The sequence below is a fragment of the Fistularia commersonii genome, chromosome 5, assembly GCF_037954325.1.
Source record: "Fistularia commersonii isolate RoL2024-O1a breed Wild chromosome 5, RoL_Fcom_v1.0, whole genome shotgun sequence".
Classification (NCBI taxonomy): Eukaryota; Metazoa; Chordata; class Actinopteri; order Syngnathiformes; family Fistulariidae; genus Fistularia; species Fistularia commersonii.
Window position 1 is genome coordinate 16,828,246 of NC_141288.1, and position 19,265 is coordinate 16,847,510.

At 40.0% G+C, this 19,265-nt stretch overlaps 1 protein-coding gene across 1 annotated transcript in view; it reads right to left on the reverse strand.

The window, feature by feature from the left end:
• The window catches only part of cald1a (caldesmon 1a), a 70,372-nt gene that overhangs the window by 12,548 nt on the left and 38,559 nt on the right, over positions 1–19,265 (reverse strand). The window contains exons 3-9 of the mRNA XM_086147061.1: positions 15,459–15,596; positions 11,641–12,100; positions 11,524–11,556; positions 11,218–11,430; positions 8,888–9,000; positions 7,109–7,376; positions 3,285–3,422 (exon numbers count right to left, since the gene is read on the reverse strand). Of these exons, the coding sequence (XP_086003187.1) occupies positions 3,285–3,422; positions 7,109–7,376; positions 8,888–9,000; positions 11,218–11,430; positions 11,524–11,556; positions 11,641–12,100; positions 15,459–15,596 (1,363 nt within the window). The remainder of the gene's footprint in view (positions 1–3,284; positions 3,423–7,108; positions 7,377–8,887; positions 9,001–11,217; positions 11,431–11,523; positions 11,557–11,640; positions 12,101–15,458; positions 15,597–19,265) is intronic.

Genomic DNA, 19,265 nt, shown 5'->3' on the forward strand with positions numbered 1-19,265 from the left:
AAGAAAATTAGGTCGTTGGATCATCCGTGTAAACCGTTCGCTCCCTGTTTGCATTTTGTATCGTGTGCGGCAAATTAACTGAAACCGTGAAGTTCATTAACATATTAATGCTGAGCTAATTAAACATGTTTAAAAGTCAAACGGTTGCGTGGGTGACGGAGCCGAGCGGAATCCCATAGTTACGCTGCCCCTTGTGGTACATTTTAGCTGCTCGGTATCAACATTTAAACCTCAAGAAAGCTTTTTTTTTAGCACAAGAGGACAGACAATGTTAGAAACTCACTGATTGATTCGTTACACACCGCTTAGCACCTTACAGCAAGAAAATTTAGCTTAGAAAGTGGATTAAAAACAGAAAATAGAGGTTACAAGTGAGAGTGAATATAGGATTGAAGAGGCCATTTGCATCTAGCTCATGGTCAAAACTCGTCAAAATCTTCTTAACATCGCAACTGGACACTATTTTCCTCCCTTTAAGATGCTTTAGGTCTCATCCGAGAAGCTTCTTCAGTACAAATAACATATATAGGACTGTCTCAGAAAATTAGAATATTGTGATAAAGTTCTTTATCTTCTGTAATGCAATTACAAAAACAAAAATGTCATACATTCTGGATTCATTGCAAATCAACTGAAATATTGCAAGCCTTTTATTATTTTTATATTGCTGATTATGGCTTACATCTTAAGCAAACTCAAAAATCCTATCTCAAAATATTAGAATATCACGGAAAAGTAATTTTTGTTTTTTTAATTGCATTACAGAAGATGAAGAACCTTATCACAATACTCTAATTTTCTGAGACAGTCTTGTAGTTCTTTGAGTACTGTCTAAATATATTATACCTAGTAGCAAACTGTCTTATTAAGGGTCTCTTATTTATACTGAGCAAACTTTCATTCATTATATTGCTTTTACACTTGGGGTCATGTGACTGCTGGAGCCCAGCCGTGATTGGACGAAAGGTGGGTTTCATCCAATATAGACATACAACTATTACACGTCATATCATGAGACATGCCGCCGGTCATGCAAACATATTATAATTTAATTTCGTCTCCTCATGAGGTGCTTTTATGAATCCCGATATGTAAAGTTCAAACCGTGCAGATGAGATGAAAAAACACAATTTCAACACCACAAAACACAAAACTTCACACAGAAGTTTGATATTCAGGTCAAGCACACCAAATACAAACACACACACACACACACACACACACAGATAGTTATACCTACAGTGAACATGATGACAAAGTAAAGCTGTGTCGGCCAGCCAGGTGCAGCGAGGCAGAAAATTAGAGATGAACAATATTATTTACTAAACGGACCACACAAAAAAAAAAAAAGAAGAACAAATTCAAATACAATCGGAGCTCAAACACCATTAGAGTGAAGCCTCTAGTCCTGCGTCTCATCGGAACGGGACGGATAGATATTACAGCTAACTGTCACTAATTAGATTTTCTCCCCTGGCTGAAAATCCCCCTCCATCTCCAGTGTGTGGGAGTTGGCTTTTGGCAACACTGGGAACATGTATTCACATCCGAGTGCATTAAGTATTTCCTCACCGTGACAAACATTAATCTTTTGAGTGAGGCGGGCGGGAGGAAAAGAGGGCAGGGGGGTTCATGGACAAACCGTCAGCGTCAGCAAAATTAAAAAAACACGGCCCGTAATGGACGCCGCCTTCATCGCGTCATTTTGTGAAGGGTTTCCGTCTCGGGCGGTTAAAGCGTCACGTGGACGGTTCCGGAGAGGTGACGTGCAGATGCAGGTCATCGCCTCCGAATATTTGAGATAAATAGCTCGGTCCTTGCCTGATGGTCCAATAAATGGGATCTAGAAGCACCGTATGCTGCTGACAAGGCAGAGCAGGAAGCGAATACAAGCGGGGAATACACGAGACGGGCCATTTGATTTATAGTTTCAGTTGTTTCGAGGTAATTAATGGATTATCTGTGGCTGTCTCTTTGCGTTCCTCCCTTCTAACAGGATATTCGTAGCGACACTAGGATCAACACGTACTGGAAGCGCAAGTGCCAGGATGTGGACTCATCTGGCAGCAGAAAAATTGGATCGGAAATGCCGGACAATTTCCACTTTGGCTGCGAAGCCTTTGCGCGGCATTTATATAACGTGAAAATGAGATCACAATACGCTTCCAATTCGTATCCAGAAGGCGTTCTCGGTCCGAACCAGTGAATATGAACTCAGACGGATTTGATAATTTACAAAAACAAGGGCACGAGCAAATGTCAAACAAAGATGTGTATTAATTCAAGGAGTATTCATTAAGAAATCGTATGAAACACAAACATATTAGATTTTAAAATGTAAATGGGTGGCATTTTTTTGGACCGGCTTTAACTGAAAAAAATGTTTTCTTGTTTATTTATGATTCAATCCCATTTGTATAAAACAGGGGTCTCAATATTTTGTGCCCCCCTGTCCCCTGAAATCAAATCTTTGTGTCAGTGTGGCCCGTGCGTTTTGTTCTAACATGCATCTGGGGCTTTTATATAGTGGGTTTAAAAAAAAAACCAAAACAGGTATGGAAAAAAAATGAAAAAGTAACTTAGCAATGTATTTTTTGCTTCAAAATTTGAAAACAAAATGATTTTTTGATGAAAAAAATCTAGTTACATTGTTACAACAATCTTTTCTTTTCATATTTTTATAAAAAACACAAAAACAATAGCAAAAAAAAAAAAAAAAAAAAAAAAACTGGCAAAATTAGAAAGATTGATTTAATAACCAGAATAGCCACCATTAGCCTTGTAAACATTATACCTCCTCTTATATATTCTACCAATATATTTTCTAATAAATTCTAGTGGCAAATTTTCAACAGTGACAACATTTTATCTTTTGACTCAACAACATTTTCAGGTTGTAATTTCATCAACTGTTTTTTTTAATATTAATTTTTAATATTAATTAGCCATGTATTTTTTAGAGGAAAAGTTCTTACATATAAAGATTTACACCTTTACACTAAAACAAAGGAAAAATTTAGACTTCGTGTTACTTCTAGGTAATGATTTTACCGGTCCGGCTCCATTGACACCCCTGGTATAAATCGTTGTTTATTCAAGTATGTATTTTAAAAGACAGAAATAAACGAATTAAAACTGAAAGACAAGTTTGTTCTCCACCTCGGCTCAGAAACTCTGAATGTCCTGCACCACTGGGCAACTTTCAGAACTCCGAGGACGATACAGCAGCTAATCACAACATATGCATATAAAATGGTACGGTCGTGTGCGATGCAGGAACCCACCTTGAGAGAGGAGCCGCGGGGGCTGACGCACTTGAACGGTTTTTCCTCGCCATCCGTGATATCATCCACCTTCTGCCTCTTCTCGGCTGCCTCGGCTCTCCTTCTTTCAATCTCCTCCTTCATCTTCCTCTTCTCCTCCTGACCAAAAAAAAAAAAAAAAAAATGACAAGCGTGTTGAACAAACTCAGCCAGATAAGAAAGAAATAAAGAGATTTTTCTCCTCCACTTTTATTTGTCATTATTTTCCTGGACTTGGATGTTCAACCACTTTTACTTGACACGTTTCTAAAATATAAGGGGTGAAATTCGATGTTTGACACGGACATGATCCCAATATGAAAACATGTAATTTAGAGAGTTCATTGAGGCCTTTCACTATAAATATATCAAAATTATCAGTTTAATCTGAATAACTTGATCATTCATCCTATTTTGCATATATATATATATATATATATATATATATATATATATGTGTGTGTGTGTGTGTATACATAATCTATACGCACATACACATTTATATGTATGTATGTATCATATATTTGTAGATCCATCTCATTCTGTATATATATTAATTATATTTCCAATGCTGAGAGTCTCTCTCTCTATATATATATTATATATATACATATATATACTTATACATATATACATATATACATATATATATACATATTCATACACACACATTTTTACATATATTTGTATATCCATCTCGTATATATATTTATTATATTATATTATTTATTATATTTCCTATGCTGAGACAACTCTTTACATTAGTTCATCTATCTATCTATCTATCTATCTATCTATCTATCTATCTATCTATCTATCTATCTATCTATCTATCTATCTATCTATCTATCTATCCAATGTATATATTACATCCACACAAGCAAACAGAAGTACACAATGAGTTTTATGTATATATACATTTATAACATTTCCAATTATAAAGCTTTCATTGGTGCAACTGTTCACCCTCTCATTCACATCATATAGTAATAAACAACCATTCAGTCTTTCAAAAACAGCAGATTTCAAAACCTGAGAATGGGTGTGTGTAAAAAAATTACCGATCTGAAAATTTTACATATTGGCTTAGCCAACATTTAAACTAATTCGACACATTTCCTTCAAGTTATCTACCCTTGGTTAAACATGTGTGCACGTCACCTGTGAGCAAGAAATTCATTTAAAATAAACAGCGATCGCCAGCGTGGCGTCTGAGCCACCCTTCGACCGATTTACTTAATAAATCCAACAAGGCAGGCCAGAAACAAATTTGATTATTTGAAGTCAATTCTTATCTAAAGTAATTGCTTGCCTCCTTTTGGAAAGCTCGAGACCTCTTTGAAATATACGGACTTTATTTCGACGATTAGCCCGTGAATCGTACTGTATTCAAAAAAAAAAACAAAAAAAAAAAAGCTGTTTTTTGGCAGAGTATCAGCGCTCTCCGGCAGCCTTGTCTTGGTTAATTAGTCTCTCTGTATCTGTGGGCCATCTTTTAATTACAAACCAAAAGGCCTCATTAACATCACACAGGAGGAGAAGAACGGGGGCAGACAGCGAGAGACGGGCGGCCATGTTTTTCGGAGAGCCAAGATCAACAGAGGCGACGGGTCGGTGTAGCGGCGAGGCCTCGGCGTGACGGCCCGGATGTGAAAATGAACCAAAAAAAAAAAAAAGGCCCGGTTGATCGGCGACGTGAGGGAGCAGGAGATCCCGGACACGCGGGGACGTGAGTACAAAACACAACAGGTTTGATAGTAATAACACGACCTGGACGGGGTTTAATGCTCACGCAGGTGTTCCGGCGTGAATGCCAGTGTGAAAAAGCGTTAATATTTTGTATTAAATTACATTACGAGTCCTATAATTGAATCGGCGCGGTAACAGCGGTGGGGGTTTAAAAATGGCTCATAATATCATTACGATCCTTTTCCGCGACACAGGGAACTCCGATCGCACTCTCCGACAAACCCTGAAAGCTGAACACAGCAGTAACTGTGAGTCTCGAGAAACTTTTTGACGTTTTAAAGTAGACGCCGTGTCCACACACGGAAGGAACATGTCCAAGAACAGCGGAGGCATTGCTGTCAACCAGACAGAGTTGAAAATTGAGAGCAGATTTCACAAAATCAATGGAGTAACCCCACTATTAGCTATAATAAAGAGAAATATTGATCATACATAAGGCCTTTAGTGGATTGTAATCTATAAAATTCATTCGCTCATTCATTATCGATGCATTTCACACTGATTGGCCACTTAACATTTACTTAGATCAGATTTGTTTATCGGGGTAAAATTATTGTAAACGTGCATTCATTCATCCATCCATTCACACATCACATAAAAGCATAAAAGCATTCATTCACTCTTTCATATATCTTATAGAAGCATACAACCATTCATTCATTACATTATAGTACATAAGAGCAGATGCTTTTAACCGAAGTGACATACAAAAAGTGCAATTCAGTCACCGAAGATCTGAAGTACCGGAAGTCAGAAGTGCCCACTCAACCAAATAGGCATCTCAGAATCACATACATGCACTCATTTTCTTTTGGGGGGTGGGAGGGGGTGGGGGTTGGGGGCTAAGTGCGATTAGTCGGGTACTGCTTGGTGAAGAGGTATGTTTTCAGCTCATGGCGAAAGGTGGGCAGCGACCCCGCTGTTCGGGAGTTCGTTCCACCACTGAGGAGCCGAGACCGAGAAGAGCCGAGACGGGTTCGATCGGCAGCCGGTGGCTCTGAGCGATGGGGTGGACGGTCGCCCGGAGGTGGCAGATCGGAGGGGACGGGTAGGGACATGTGGCTTGCTGACCCATTCACTGGCCGGTAGGCGAGCGCCAGGGACTTGAACTTGATGCGGGGGGATACCGGGAGCCGGTGTAGGGACATGAGAAGGGGAGCTGTGTTGGAGAATTTGGGACGGTCGAACACCAGGCAGGCTGCTGCTTTCTGAATAAGCTCCAGAGGCCTGATGGTCACCGCCGGGGTACCGGCAGGAAGGGAAATGCAGTAGTTCATTCACTCAGGTCATATGGAGACATACAACAACTCAATCATTCACATGGTATCGACACAACCTTTCACACACACATTCATACATCAGGCGGCGGCGTGAGTCAGGGGATTCGAGCATTTCTGATTTGATTCCCCCCAACACTTGCATTCTCATCATACAGAGGCAACCATTCACCCTCTCATTCACATGTCATATAAAGACATACAACCATTCACTCACTCATTTAAATGCTAAATAGAGACATAAAACCTCACCCTTTCATATTAGGGCGTTGTTGTTGCTCACTCTACTCTCTATTTATTTGTGGATGTTTTTGCTATCTTTTAATTGTTTTTCTATATATAATTAAAATAAGAGCAGATAAGATAAGATAAGATGAGATGAGATAAGACAATTAAGATAAAATAAACTTTATTGATCCCCATAGAAATTTCTTTGTCACAGCAGTGTAACAGTTATAATGACCCAAAAAAAAAAAGGAAATAAATATGAATATAAATATGAGTATTTATACCCATACAACAGATTGATACTGTGACTGTTACGCTGCTGTGACAAAAGACTTTGCCATATGGGGATCAATAAAGTATATCTTATCTTATCTTATCTCATCTTATCTTATCTTATCTTAACTTTGGGTCTCCAATGTATGTTGAAGACACGGGAAGAAAATGGAGACCCCACACAGAAAGGGCCCATGTCGGAGTCCAACTAGGGACCTATTCTGGAGAGAATTCCCACAAAAACATCCAAAAATGATGCACATTCTTCTTTTTCCTTACCTCCTCTCTGGCTTTCCTCTCTGCTTCTTCCTGCTTCTTCTGCCTTTCCTCCTCCTCGATCACCTTCCTCCTCTCCTCCCTCTTCCTCTTCAGCTCCTCCAGCTCGGCCTCGGCCTCGTGCTGCTTCTGCTTCATCCTCTCGAACTCTTCGCTCTCCGCGTCGTCACGGCGACGCTTCAGCTCCTCCAGCTTGCGCTCCGCCTCCAGGCGAGCCGTGTCATCCTGGTCGTCGCCGGCGGACACCTCGGGGGAGCGGACGCTGCCACGACTGACACACACACACACACACACACACACACACATATACACACAGGTCACTTTAAGCTGAGGTGACGCAGACAAACAACTGGTTGATGTAAAGGAAACACTGACATTTGATATGATGTAAATATTTAAACAAACACCTGAAAGATTTCGTCCTTTCACAGATAAGACAATAAATGCACGCAAAGCACTGCGCGTCTCCGATCACCTTTACGGGGATTGCGTTACTGCGTATCTTGAATTTCAGCTGTTTTTTCTCACCAAGGATTTGCTCCGTGGCGCAAGGAAACAAAACACTACGGCCTTTACGGAATGAGAGAACAAACAATCGGATTCAGATACGCCTTTCAATTATTCTGTTTATGCCTCTGGCAATTCTTATAAGCTATACTGAGTCGGACAAAACCACGCAGTTAATAGAAATATACGGAGTTCTGTGTAATTTTCTCAATTTAACCCTGCCTCCGTCATGTCATGGTGTATGTTTGCAAGACACACGACCTGCATCACAAATCACATTTCTATTAAGTTTCTATAAAACTTTTTCATACAAATGGAGAAAAGCATTAATGTATCAACAAACACTTCACCTTCTAAAAGTTCTTTATTTATATTTTTTTACTTTTACCACTTTTAATTTGTTTTTAATTTTTATTATTCTTTTTTAAATCTGCATTTTGTCGATATATTTATGTCTGCAAAGTGATTGTTAAGTGAGGCATCTTCAATAAAATATGTTATTATTATTATGATTCTTATAAAGCAATCTTTTTTCCCTGGATTTATCCTTTGTAACTATTTGTTTTTCAAGATAAGTATTATTTTCTAAAGGTTCTAAATGTTCTTTGTTTATATTTTTTTACTTTTACCACTTTTAATTTGTTTTAATTTTTATTATTATTTTTTAAAATCTGCATTTTGTTGATATATTTATATCTGTAAAGTCAGTGTTAAGTAGGGCACCTTCAATAAAATATGTTATTATTATTATAATTCTTATAAAGCAATATTTTTCCCTGGATTTGTCTTTTGTACCAATTTGTTTTTCAAGATAAGTATCATTTTGTAAAGGTTCTAAAGGTTCTTTATTTATATTTTTTTACTTTTACCACTATTATTGCTGTATTTTTTTTCTTTTTTTTTAAATCTGCATTTTGTCGATATATATATGTCTGTAAAGTGAGTGTTAAGTAAGGCACCTTCAATAAAATATGTTATTACCATTATAATTCTTATAAAGCAATATTTTTTCCCTAGATTTGTCTTTTGTAACTATTTGTTTTTCAAGATAAGTATTATCTATTATTTATAGCGCTCCATCGGTTTAAAAGAAAATAAAAATAAGAGTTTGCACACAATGCAGTTTGTGGGCATGCAAGTCTTCCAAGATAATTAAAATATAGGTTTTAAATGATGACGAATCCGGATCAATCGCTCGCGTTCAAAGACCACGCATTGAGCGTGTGGAGGCTCGGTGTGTGTTACACAGAGAATTGTGTGTGTGTGTGTGTGTACCTGAGTGTCCTCTCAGGTTTCCTGTGTTGGCTGGGAGTGGCCTCCTCGTGCAGCCCTCCGTTCTGCTTCCTCTGCTCCTCCCTGTCCTCCCAGGCCCGGCCTCTCTCGCTCAGCTGCAGCCACATACACAAACAACCAGAGGGACGGTGAACAAACACAGTGATAATGGGTGGGCGGCAGAATGGGTGGTCTCTCCCATGTGACATCCTATGATGTCACATTAGAGAGAGAGAGAGGGAGAAACAAAAAGAAAAAAAAAAACAACAACCCCGGAAATATAGAAACAAAGAATAAGGCCTCCTCTCCGGGCGATGACGTTATTTAACATGTGATAATTCTGGGAGTATCCGCGGTGATACATCTGTTACACATTGTTTTTAAAATGATTGGCTTCGTGACAAAGGACTTATTATGTGCATCATTGCAAAACATACACTACCGGTTGGACTTTTACAGACCATATATGAAGGATATTGTCATATACCAGGTGCGCGGGGTGGATCGACCAACATTTACAGGATTGTCTCAGAAAATTAGAATATTGTGATGAAGTTCTTTATCTTCTGTAATGCAATTACAAAAACAAAAATGTCATACATTCTGGATTTATTGCAAATCAACTGAAATATTGCAAGCCTTTTTATTATTTTATTATTGCTGATTATGGCTTACATCTTAAGAAAACTCAAAAATCATGAAAAAGTAATTTTTGTTTTTTTTGATTGCATTACAGCAGATAAAAGAACTTTATCACAATATTCAAATTTTCTGAGACAGTCCTATGTATAACGACCCCGGTGGATTTATCTCTTTTGCTCGATCGACCTTTACGTTCATTGGTTTCCTTGTAAAATATTCGGTCCTTCCTTGGTTGTCTTGGACAGTGGACAAACAATACCTCAAAAATTAGCATTAAATTACACTGAGATTTGTTGCAGTGACCAGGAATTAAGTAAGAAATGACCTTTGTGGCTCTTTGAATTGAACAGTTTAACAGTTCAAACTCCAAAGGTGTTATTGGTGAATTTGTAAAACATCCAATTTTGATGTTTTGTTGTATCATTTCGTATTAAAGGGATGACAGCGAGTCGCTGTGGCGTGACGGAGCAGCAGCTCCACTCCCAGCTCTGCGCTAATGCATCCCCCGAGGCCATATCTCTGAGGCCAAAGCCCGGCTACCCGACAGAGGAAATTCATCTTGGCTGCTTGATCTCGATCTTTCGGTGATTCCACATCTGTGAGACCACAGATGAAGGGCGGGGAGAAAAAAAAAAAAAAAATCGATGCGTAAGCTGACCGGTCAGCGCGCGGCTTTGCCTTCCAGCATCGGCTGAAGAGGTAAAAGAGCGTCCTTGCTCATTAGTTTGAAACGTGTTGCGCGACACACGGCTCGGAGGCCATCTTGACCTCGGTGGAATGCAAACTCAGACTGTTCGGCCTTGAGAAAAAAAGTCCAATAAGACCATATTACCGTAACTACGAATGGAAAAAAAAAAAGGGAAGCGGCGAATTTATAGGATCAACGACCGAATCTATCGAGGGAAAAGGTTGATAGAAACCTGGACTCTTGCAATTTCTGCAGGAAATGATAAAATACGGCAGGTTTGATGGCGTCACGGCTGAGACGGGAGCTGATTTTAGGTTATCTGTTTGAGAATGTAATGAAAATACCACATTTTTTTGTTCTCCCTGCGCAGCAGATGCATGGTACGGTTATTCTTCCTCACTAATTTAACATTTCGCAACTATGTTCCACCAAGACGAGCAGAAACGTGCGTTCCCTGAGAAAAAAAAAAAACAACCAAACATGAATATTGAAACAGACAAACGTCTCCGATGCTCGGTCTTATGGGTTTACACATGTACCCAAAACTCAAGACTGGTTGTGCGAATACAAGATGTGATGTGAGAACATTTTTACACATTTTTTTTTTTTTTTTTTTAAACGTCGCTACGACGAGTCTGCTGTGCGGATGGGAGTCGGTGTAATGCAGCGTGGCAGCTCACAGAGGTGGAGGTGGGAGAGACATGCAGGGAGAAGCTGTGACTCGTACATTTCAAATCTGGCCCTAACGGGTCTAATAAAACCCTACCGGGTTACCGGCAGGTCTCCAGAGGTGCAAACCACACAGTGATGACACACGCGATGTGGGTAATTTCAGCGTCTGGTTCTCATATTAATCAGAGATTTTTTTATTTTTTAATGTTTTGGAAGTAAGAATTCCTGGTTCAGCGTCATGTCACTGAAATTACCCAGAATATATATATATATTTTTTTATTTGTGCTGTGCATCACACCTCCAGTGATGTTCTTACCACATGTCAGGTACCTCATTTTCCTCTGAGTGCAGTATCTCAGATACCTCAATGTCCGCTTCAACGTCATTTCGCGGTATTACCGCCGTGTTATCTACATAATCATCGTCCGGTACCTCTTCAGCCTCCTCTGTTGCTACGCCATCCTCCTCGGCCACTACATCTACTGACTTAGTTTGATACGAGCTCTCGCTAGCGACTGAATGCGTTTCTTCTTCTTCGAGCTCCTATGGAAGAGGGTCACAGTGGTTCTTTGAAAGATGAACGGGAGATGCGTTCAAGGACGTGCAGTGAAAAAGTCACAAAATCAATCACCGTACCTTGATTTGAATTTTAGGCTCTTCGTCTGGCTCCTACAAAACACCGGTATGTTTTCATTTATGGACAGCTATGTTTGATCAAAAGGTAAAAGCACCCGAAAAAGAAAACGCGCTCACCTGTTCTCTCGAGTAAGACCTTCTCGGCTTCTCCTCCACCCCTTGCACTTTCTCCTCCTCTTCCTCCGCTTCCTCCTGAGCCTCCTCCTCCTCTTCCTCCTCGCCGTCGGGAGCGACCTCCTCTTCATCTTTGGTCTCCTCCCGCTCCCTCTCCTCTCTCCTGGAGCTGTACGACACTATCTTTTCCTCCTCTTCCTCGTTGTCACGGTAACGACCCCGACGCCAGGAGGAGGATCTCTCTTCCTCCGTGTTGTTTTTGACGGCGGCGGCGGCGGCGGCGTTGTCGTCGCCCTCCGCTTCAGGCCCGTCCAGCCGCCTCTGACGCTCCATGGCCTCTTTCATGCGTCTCTGTCGTCTCTCCTCCCGCTTGGCCATGCGGTCCAGCAGGGCTTGGTCTTCGTCGTCTCCGCCGCCGCCGCCGCCGCCATAAGAGCTGCTCACAGACACCGACTCTGTCACACTGGAGGGGAGAAAAAACAAAACACATACATTTGCTCAAGTGTCCCCAATAATGGGCTTATATCTAATCATTTTCACAGTTGTAGACTATGTGGGGTCAAAGTGAAGTCCCAGTTCCCGTCATTTCGGACGTTAAATGTCTTTTTCTGGTTTTGGGCTTATGATTATCCAAAGTGTTTGATATCATCTCAAATCGTCCAGTCTTTACAGTGACGTAACATAATCAACAACCATCATGGCCCCCGTATGACCAAAGTAACAATATCACAACAATATCACAACAATAGCACTTTCACCTTGCAAAATACATATTTTATTGCCTGTTTATATATTGTATAGTACTGCCTATCTGTATATTTTATATATATGTTGTCTATTTTATACAGTTTTATATTTGTATTGTCCAGGACTATAGATGGAAATTAGCTATGAGCTATAATCTGATACAAACATCTCTACCTCTGTGCTTAATGTATTTGTACACTGTCCTATTAAACTTCAAAACAAACAATAAACAAACCAATAGATGAGCACCAATAAAACCAAAAGCAGACAAAACAAACAGGTGTTTACCGCAGGGACGGTATTTGTCGGAAACGAACTATGTGGAGCGTCCGGAGAGAGGAGCGGATGTCGGAGCCGTGAGCAGAACAGACCGGCTTGGACGATGTCAAAACTCCGGCGTATCGCGTTTGAGTGGAGAGGGAAAAGCGATGGACCGAAATAGCAGACGCTATGCTAATACCCGGCGAAAACGTAGCACGTCTGGAAAAAACAAAAAGTTGCTGAGAGAATCTAGTTGTAGCTTTCCAAATCTTTTCAAGGTCTTCAGATGTTTGACGCCAGGCTGAGACTTTACATGTGAGTTGGCGTGAGATGACAGTTTTCGGAATTTTTTCGAAAGCTGGCATTAAACAACTCTGAAAAACTAAGTTTTTACTTAAAGATCTCTCCTGTTGACGGACTGTGAGGTCACTTATCGACTGGGATATTTGTAGATCACAGATCATTTACCACTTTTTGCTTTTTTTTTCGCTGCCGTTTGCACGGACAACCGATAGATGAGCTCCAACAAAACCGAAACAGGAACCCTGGTAGACAAGCAATTGCCAAGAACGGTGTTTGCGGCGGGGAAGATATATGTCGACGGTATGGATGAACGGGAACGGCGAAGGACGTCCCGATCAGGCCGACGGTGGAGCTGTCGGAGGAACAGACCGGCTTGGACGACGTCAACTCTCCGCTGAGCTATGGAGTGAAATAGCAGAGGCAATGAAAACATTGCACGGTGGGAAAAAGTTGCTATAACAATCTAATTGTAGTGTTGTTATGTGCGACCCTGTAAGCTGAACAGCTTTTAAAATCTCAATCTCTTAAAACTCTAAAAAAAGCAGTCTTTATATGTGAGCAGGTGTGAGATGATAGTTTTCCACAAGTCTTTTCCAAATATTTTTAAAGTGTTCGGACATACGGGTGGCATAGGCAAGATGCAAACCGCTAACTTTTCTGTCACCGCGCTGGAGACAGGAATGTACCATCTGAGATGAGATGAGATGAGATGTACCCTAATGATCCCATGCTTGGGAAATTGTTTAGCAGCAGCAGCAGTAAGATATACAAGGACAAGACAGTGACAAGCTAAAAATACAAGTAAAAAAAAAAAAAAAAAAAAAAAAAAGTTAAATAAACTCTGAAGCGCAGAAGTATAGTCAAAAAAAAAAAAAAAAAAAAGGAAATGTCTCTATATTTATCCACAGAGTTGTTCAAACTTATGGTGGAGAATTATAAAACCGATGCTGAATTTGATAATCAGAAGGGAGAAACTACACAAAATTCTGGCGTAAATGGTCAGCCTGTGCAGCTTTATCTCCTAAATATGACGCTTCCTGCCAGACAGGAGTCACAGAGAATGTGCTGTACTTCCAGCCATACCAGACTGTCCGGTATGATCCCAATTATTTAAATCTAATTTCGCAATTGCACGACTCTAATTCTATATCAGTAGGTTTTGTACTTGAATTTCTGCTCCTCTAAAAACATTTTTTTGCATGTCTCTATTTACAGGTGTTTAATTTAACATTTACCACCAGTTTGAATCCTTACATTTTCTATCAAATAACTCACTTTTTTCCACTCATATAATATAAGAGATGAAAAAAATGTATATTATTAATCTGACCTGAAGTAGTATAAAGAGGTGTGAGCTACCGTTCTATGTAGCCGGAGCCTTAAAATTATGTGCTGGGAGTTTTAAGAGGCTTCATTTGCCACCTTATTTTGCAGATTCTTGGGCGCTATGTGGGGAAAATATTCTTGCGGTGAGAATCTTTCAAGCTGGCCGGATTGACATTTAGCTGTATTGCCTGATCCTCACCACAAAAATGTTTTAAAATAAACGATTGGTCAGGAGTTAAAATTCATAAGACATTTGGAAAAGAGAAAAAAAAAAAAAAAAAAGGCAGTTTTTTTTAAACTTTTTTTTTTTTTCTCTATCCTTGACGAATCGCCTCTCACGCTCCCTCGGGCAACAGCTGACCACCTACCGGAGCATAAAGAACAATCAATTCTATTTTATTTCTTTCTTTCACCTCAGCGTGACCCAAACCGTTGTGACAGAAAAGTCTGTCGTATATTATCCTACCATCTACGCGATCAATCAACAATGGCTAGTGAGTTCCAGGTTCTCCTCCTGTACAATCCCCTGGTTGTTTGTTGGGCCCGGGACGCACATCTGAGCTCATACAGGAGAGACATTCATCACGGCGCGGCCGAGTCTGCGCCGCCGCACCACGTCAAGGAAGGACCCGCCGCCTCCGCCGGAGCCAAGACGATTGATCTCTGAGAGTCAGACCGCATAGTTAAATGACATTTCGCCGCTTTGTTCCCATGGCAATCTCTCTGATGGATGACATCACCGGTTGGCTGCCGTACTGACAGCTGCGACTGGTTAGCGAAGTGGATTTGGGTTATTGACTTAGATGTGTAGGGAAATTCATCATTCATCATCTGACAATTTCTTTTAGTCTTCCTGGAATTTAAAGGTTAAAATCTGTTTTGAATTGAGCTATTGTTCCTTTACACGGGCGGAATTGCTGCTTTCACGGCGGCGGTTGTGAATAAAAAAAAAAAAAAAAAAAAAAACGAAAAATCTTTTCAGCCTGACATTATTTTTTGATGGAACAACTTCTCTATCTATCTGCGATGACAGTGACGGCTCTTTTTTCCGCTTCTTTTCCCTCTTCCAAGAAATCCAGAAATATCTCAAACCACTCTCTTCTCATATACAGTGTCCTAGACTGCATGTGTGTGTGTGTGTGTGTGTGTGTGTGTGTGTGTGTGTGTGTGCGTGTGTGTGTCACCTGTGGCTGTTGGTCACGACTAGGTTGTCTTGCTGGCCTCTGGACTCCTCAGCCTCCCTGTTCCACAGCCTCTCCTGGCGTTCCCTGCGCCTCCTCTCCCGAGCCGCCTCTTCTTCGTCATCGTTGTTCCTTGACAACCTGGCGAGGAGAAAAAAAAAACAGAAGAAACAGTGATGAGACAAAATTTTTATGTCGTTCTCCATCCCATTCAGAAAATGCAGAGTAGGTAAATTGGTAGGTGGTAGACAGCGATGTGATGGTCAGGTGAGGCAGGTGAGGTCCTGCCTCACCTGTAAAAATAAAATAAAATCCCAATGATGTCGTAAGATAAATATTCACAACTTGCGCTGCTCTGACTCATAATTGTATTTTCTGTATAATAGTTTAAATGTTCTCAAGAACAAATCGTTGAATTCACACATTTCATGATTAAACGTAATCCAAGGTGCAACAGCCAAGTTCACCTCTGCACACGCAGTCTCAAACAAACTTGGTTGCGTGGCGCGTGATCGTTTCTGTTTCTTGGTATGTTGTCAACAGAATGTTTGTAGACATATTAATTATATTGAATACACCATGACCTTCTACAAGCTGTGTAATGTATTTAGCGTAATTGTATGATGCAATTATTCTCACTGGTTGGAAAATAAACCTTGGAGAAAAGTAATGAGGTGAGGCAGACAGTACTGTGCCTCACCTGAAGGGGGCGTATGTGAGTTGGCAGGTGCTGTTCCTCTAAAAGCAATGTAGGATTAAAAAAGATAAGATCGATAGAAGAAAACAAGGAGGTCTCATGGAGATGTATAATGTATATGCGCGTGGACTTCAAACAAAAATAAAGAAGAGACCACAAATTGTCAGTTTTATAAAAAAAAAATTGAGATGAGACTATTGGGAATAAGAAACTCTTTCTGAGTTCTTTTAATTGTAAATATCGTTCTGAAGGAAGTCAGTGCCTCACCGGCCATGAACCTCACCGCGCGCCACTGGTGGTAGCAGCTCCCATCCATTTGTGGCCACACGCACACACACACACACACACACACACACACACACAGATCTAATGCTTGGTTGCCGGCCCATTTTCGACCTCTAGCCGAGGAATGTTTGAAAGTTGATCTCTGTATGTCGACACTTGTTGGCTGGCTTTTACGACCACACTGATTCTCCTCTACAATTCATCAATATTTCCCCGTGATCCATAAAAAATTTAAAAAAAGAAGGATATATATGTATTTTTGTGTTGTGTGAGACACTGAATAAAAGCGTTCCCGGCTTCTCTTCCAGTTATTGGTGAGCAAATCTGGCGTCTTTGTCCCTTCCTTATCGAACTTTGCTTTTCAAAAACTAACAATTCTAAGTTTTCACATGCTGATAAAAGCTGGCTCTGGATCCACGGCCTGGTCCACAAAAAGAGAGCCAACAAGCACTGGTAACTTATTGGCTCGATAAGTATTTGGATAACGTGTGCGTTTGAGCACTCATTTACTTCTAATTTATATTCTTACCGAGTCATTAAAAGCAAAAATCACATTCTTGTGGAGGAAATAATCTCAAAAGAATAAGCTGATGCGATAAAATTCTTAACCGGACGAAACACCGCTTCCAGCACATTAATAAATATCACCGACAAAAAGGAATAGTTTACTGGATTAGTGCTTTCTGATGCGAGATTAGCGAAGAAAACTGATATTATTGTTATTTTGACCGAAGCTGTAAATCTATCCCTTGTTTTTCACTCACAGAGATCAGATTAATCTAATTAAAAAGTAAATAGTCTAAACTTTTAACGTGCTTAGCAGCTATGCAAGGCGGCTATCTAGGCCAGGGGTCGGCAACCTTTAACACCAAAAGAGCCATTTGGACCCGGTTTCCATGGAAAAGAAAACACTGGGAGCCGCAAATAATTTTTTGACGCCTAAAACAAAGGTACCACTGTATATATTGCTTTTTATTACCTTTACACTTGTATAAACAAGTGTGTAGTGTGTTGCTTATGAAATTATGAAAAGCGCTGTAGAGAATATTAACTTTTATTTATGGAATGAACACATTTTGAGCTTTGGGCGTTCAGAGCGTTAGCATAGCCTTGATCTGAATTTTAAAAATAAATTGGGAAAAAAATCACTTAGTCAGTAAACAATAAAAAATAATAATTTGGAAAATATCTTCAGAAATGTTTATTTTACCTGGACATCTGCTCCTGAACTTCCGCGCACACCATCTGCAAATCATGACTATACCAGCTGGAGTGTGATGTTTATGTTGAGCGTCGAAAAATAATAGATATAATTTTATTTTAATATTTCAAGATCACAATAATCTTCAGACTTAGAACTAAAATTAGAAAAAGGAACTAACACAAATAAAATACACTTCAATTAAATATTCATAATTTATTTTCCCAAGCCACTCGGAGTCGCAGCGTTAGGGTGAAAGAGCCGCGGGTTGGCGACCCCTGAACTAGGCCATGAACGAGGGTGAATCAATGAATGGATATCACTTTACAAGAAAACAACATTATCTATCAAAATTTCATGTGACAAGGACCCCCTAATGCACAGGTTTCAAACTCAAGGCCAGCGGGCCAAATGTGGCCCGCCATGTCATTTTATGTGGCCCGCGAGAACGCCTTAAGAGGCCTAATTGTGTTAAAATAAGTAAGTCAAACATGTGCATTGACCATAAACTATATTTCCCACTTTTCATGTTACCCGCGAAGCGATGGCATCCCACCATTAGATTGCACTGTATTCACATCGATGCAATTTTCAAGTGGAAATGGAAAATAAAAACCATCCCTAAATATCCAGGAAGAGAAAAGTTGATCCAGATGGAAGGCTGTTTTCAGAAAGATGGGAATACATATGTATCATTTTGGATTTGAATGAGTGATACATTCACAGTTTTTTAACATTAAGGAGTAGTTACATTTATTTTACATTACATTTGGTTACATTTACACTGCTACCGTTATGTCTGGCCCTTTGAGGGCAACCATTATGCTGATGTGGCCCTCGGTGAAAATGAGTTTGACACCCCTGCCCTAATGTATAAAAGTCTTGTGTGAAATGCATGAAAATTCATGCATGCATAAGAGGCTAATCTGAATTATAAAGATAATATAAGTTATAAATAAACAATACAGTTGTGCAATTTGTTTATAGATGTTGGATCTTTATGGATGTTTATGCTGCGCTCTCGAATTGCCCCTCAGCGACAAATAAAGTGGTTTTGATTCTGTATATGCATTTTTTTGCACATTTCCTGAAAAGCTAGTAGATAAAAAAGGTGATTTTTACAATTAATGTTATAGAATTTATATTTATAAAATTGAATTTTTTTAAAAAAATCAAAGCAAATTTTTTGAAGAATTGCCAAAGAATTATTCAAAAATAAACATCACGCCGATGAAAGTCGCAGATGACACCCCTATTATCCGCTATCTAATATGCACAACGGAGACGAGGAGAGCGAACGACAAAGATAAATGACAGAGAATATCGTCATTGATTCACCCCTGCGTGTTTTCCTGATCTTTCCGTTAATCTGTCAGCAGGATAAGACAAAACCCCGTGGGTCGATTTTCACCAAGCTCGGTGGAGGTGTGTAACACGGATCAAAACTGCCCCCGGATCCATCTAACCCGGGGCTATTTTACATTGACCCCCGCGGAGTGTTGTGGTGGAAGCCCTTGTAATATTGATCGTTTCATGAGAATGATACTTACTATACAAAGAAGAGCGCGCTGAGAATTAATGAGCTGCCTCTTTGGGCTCGGACCATATTGCTCCGACACAAATGGAA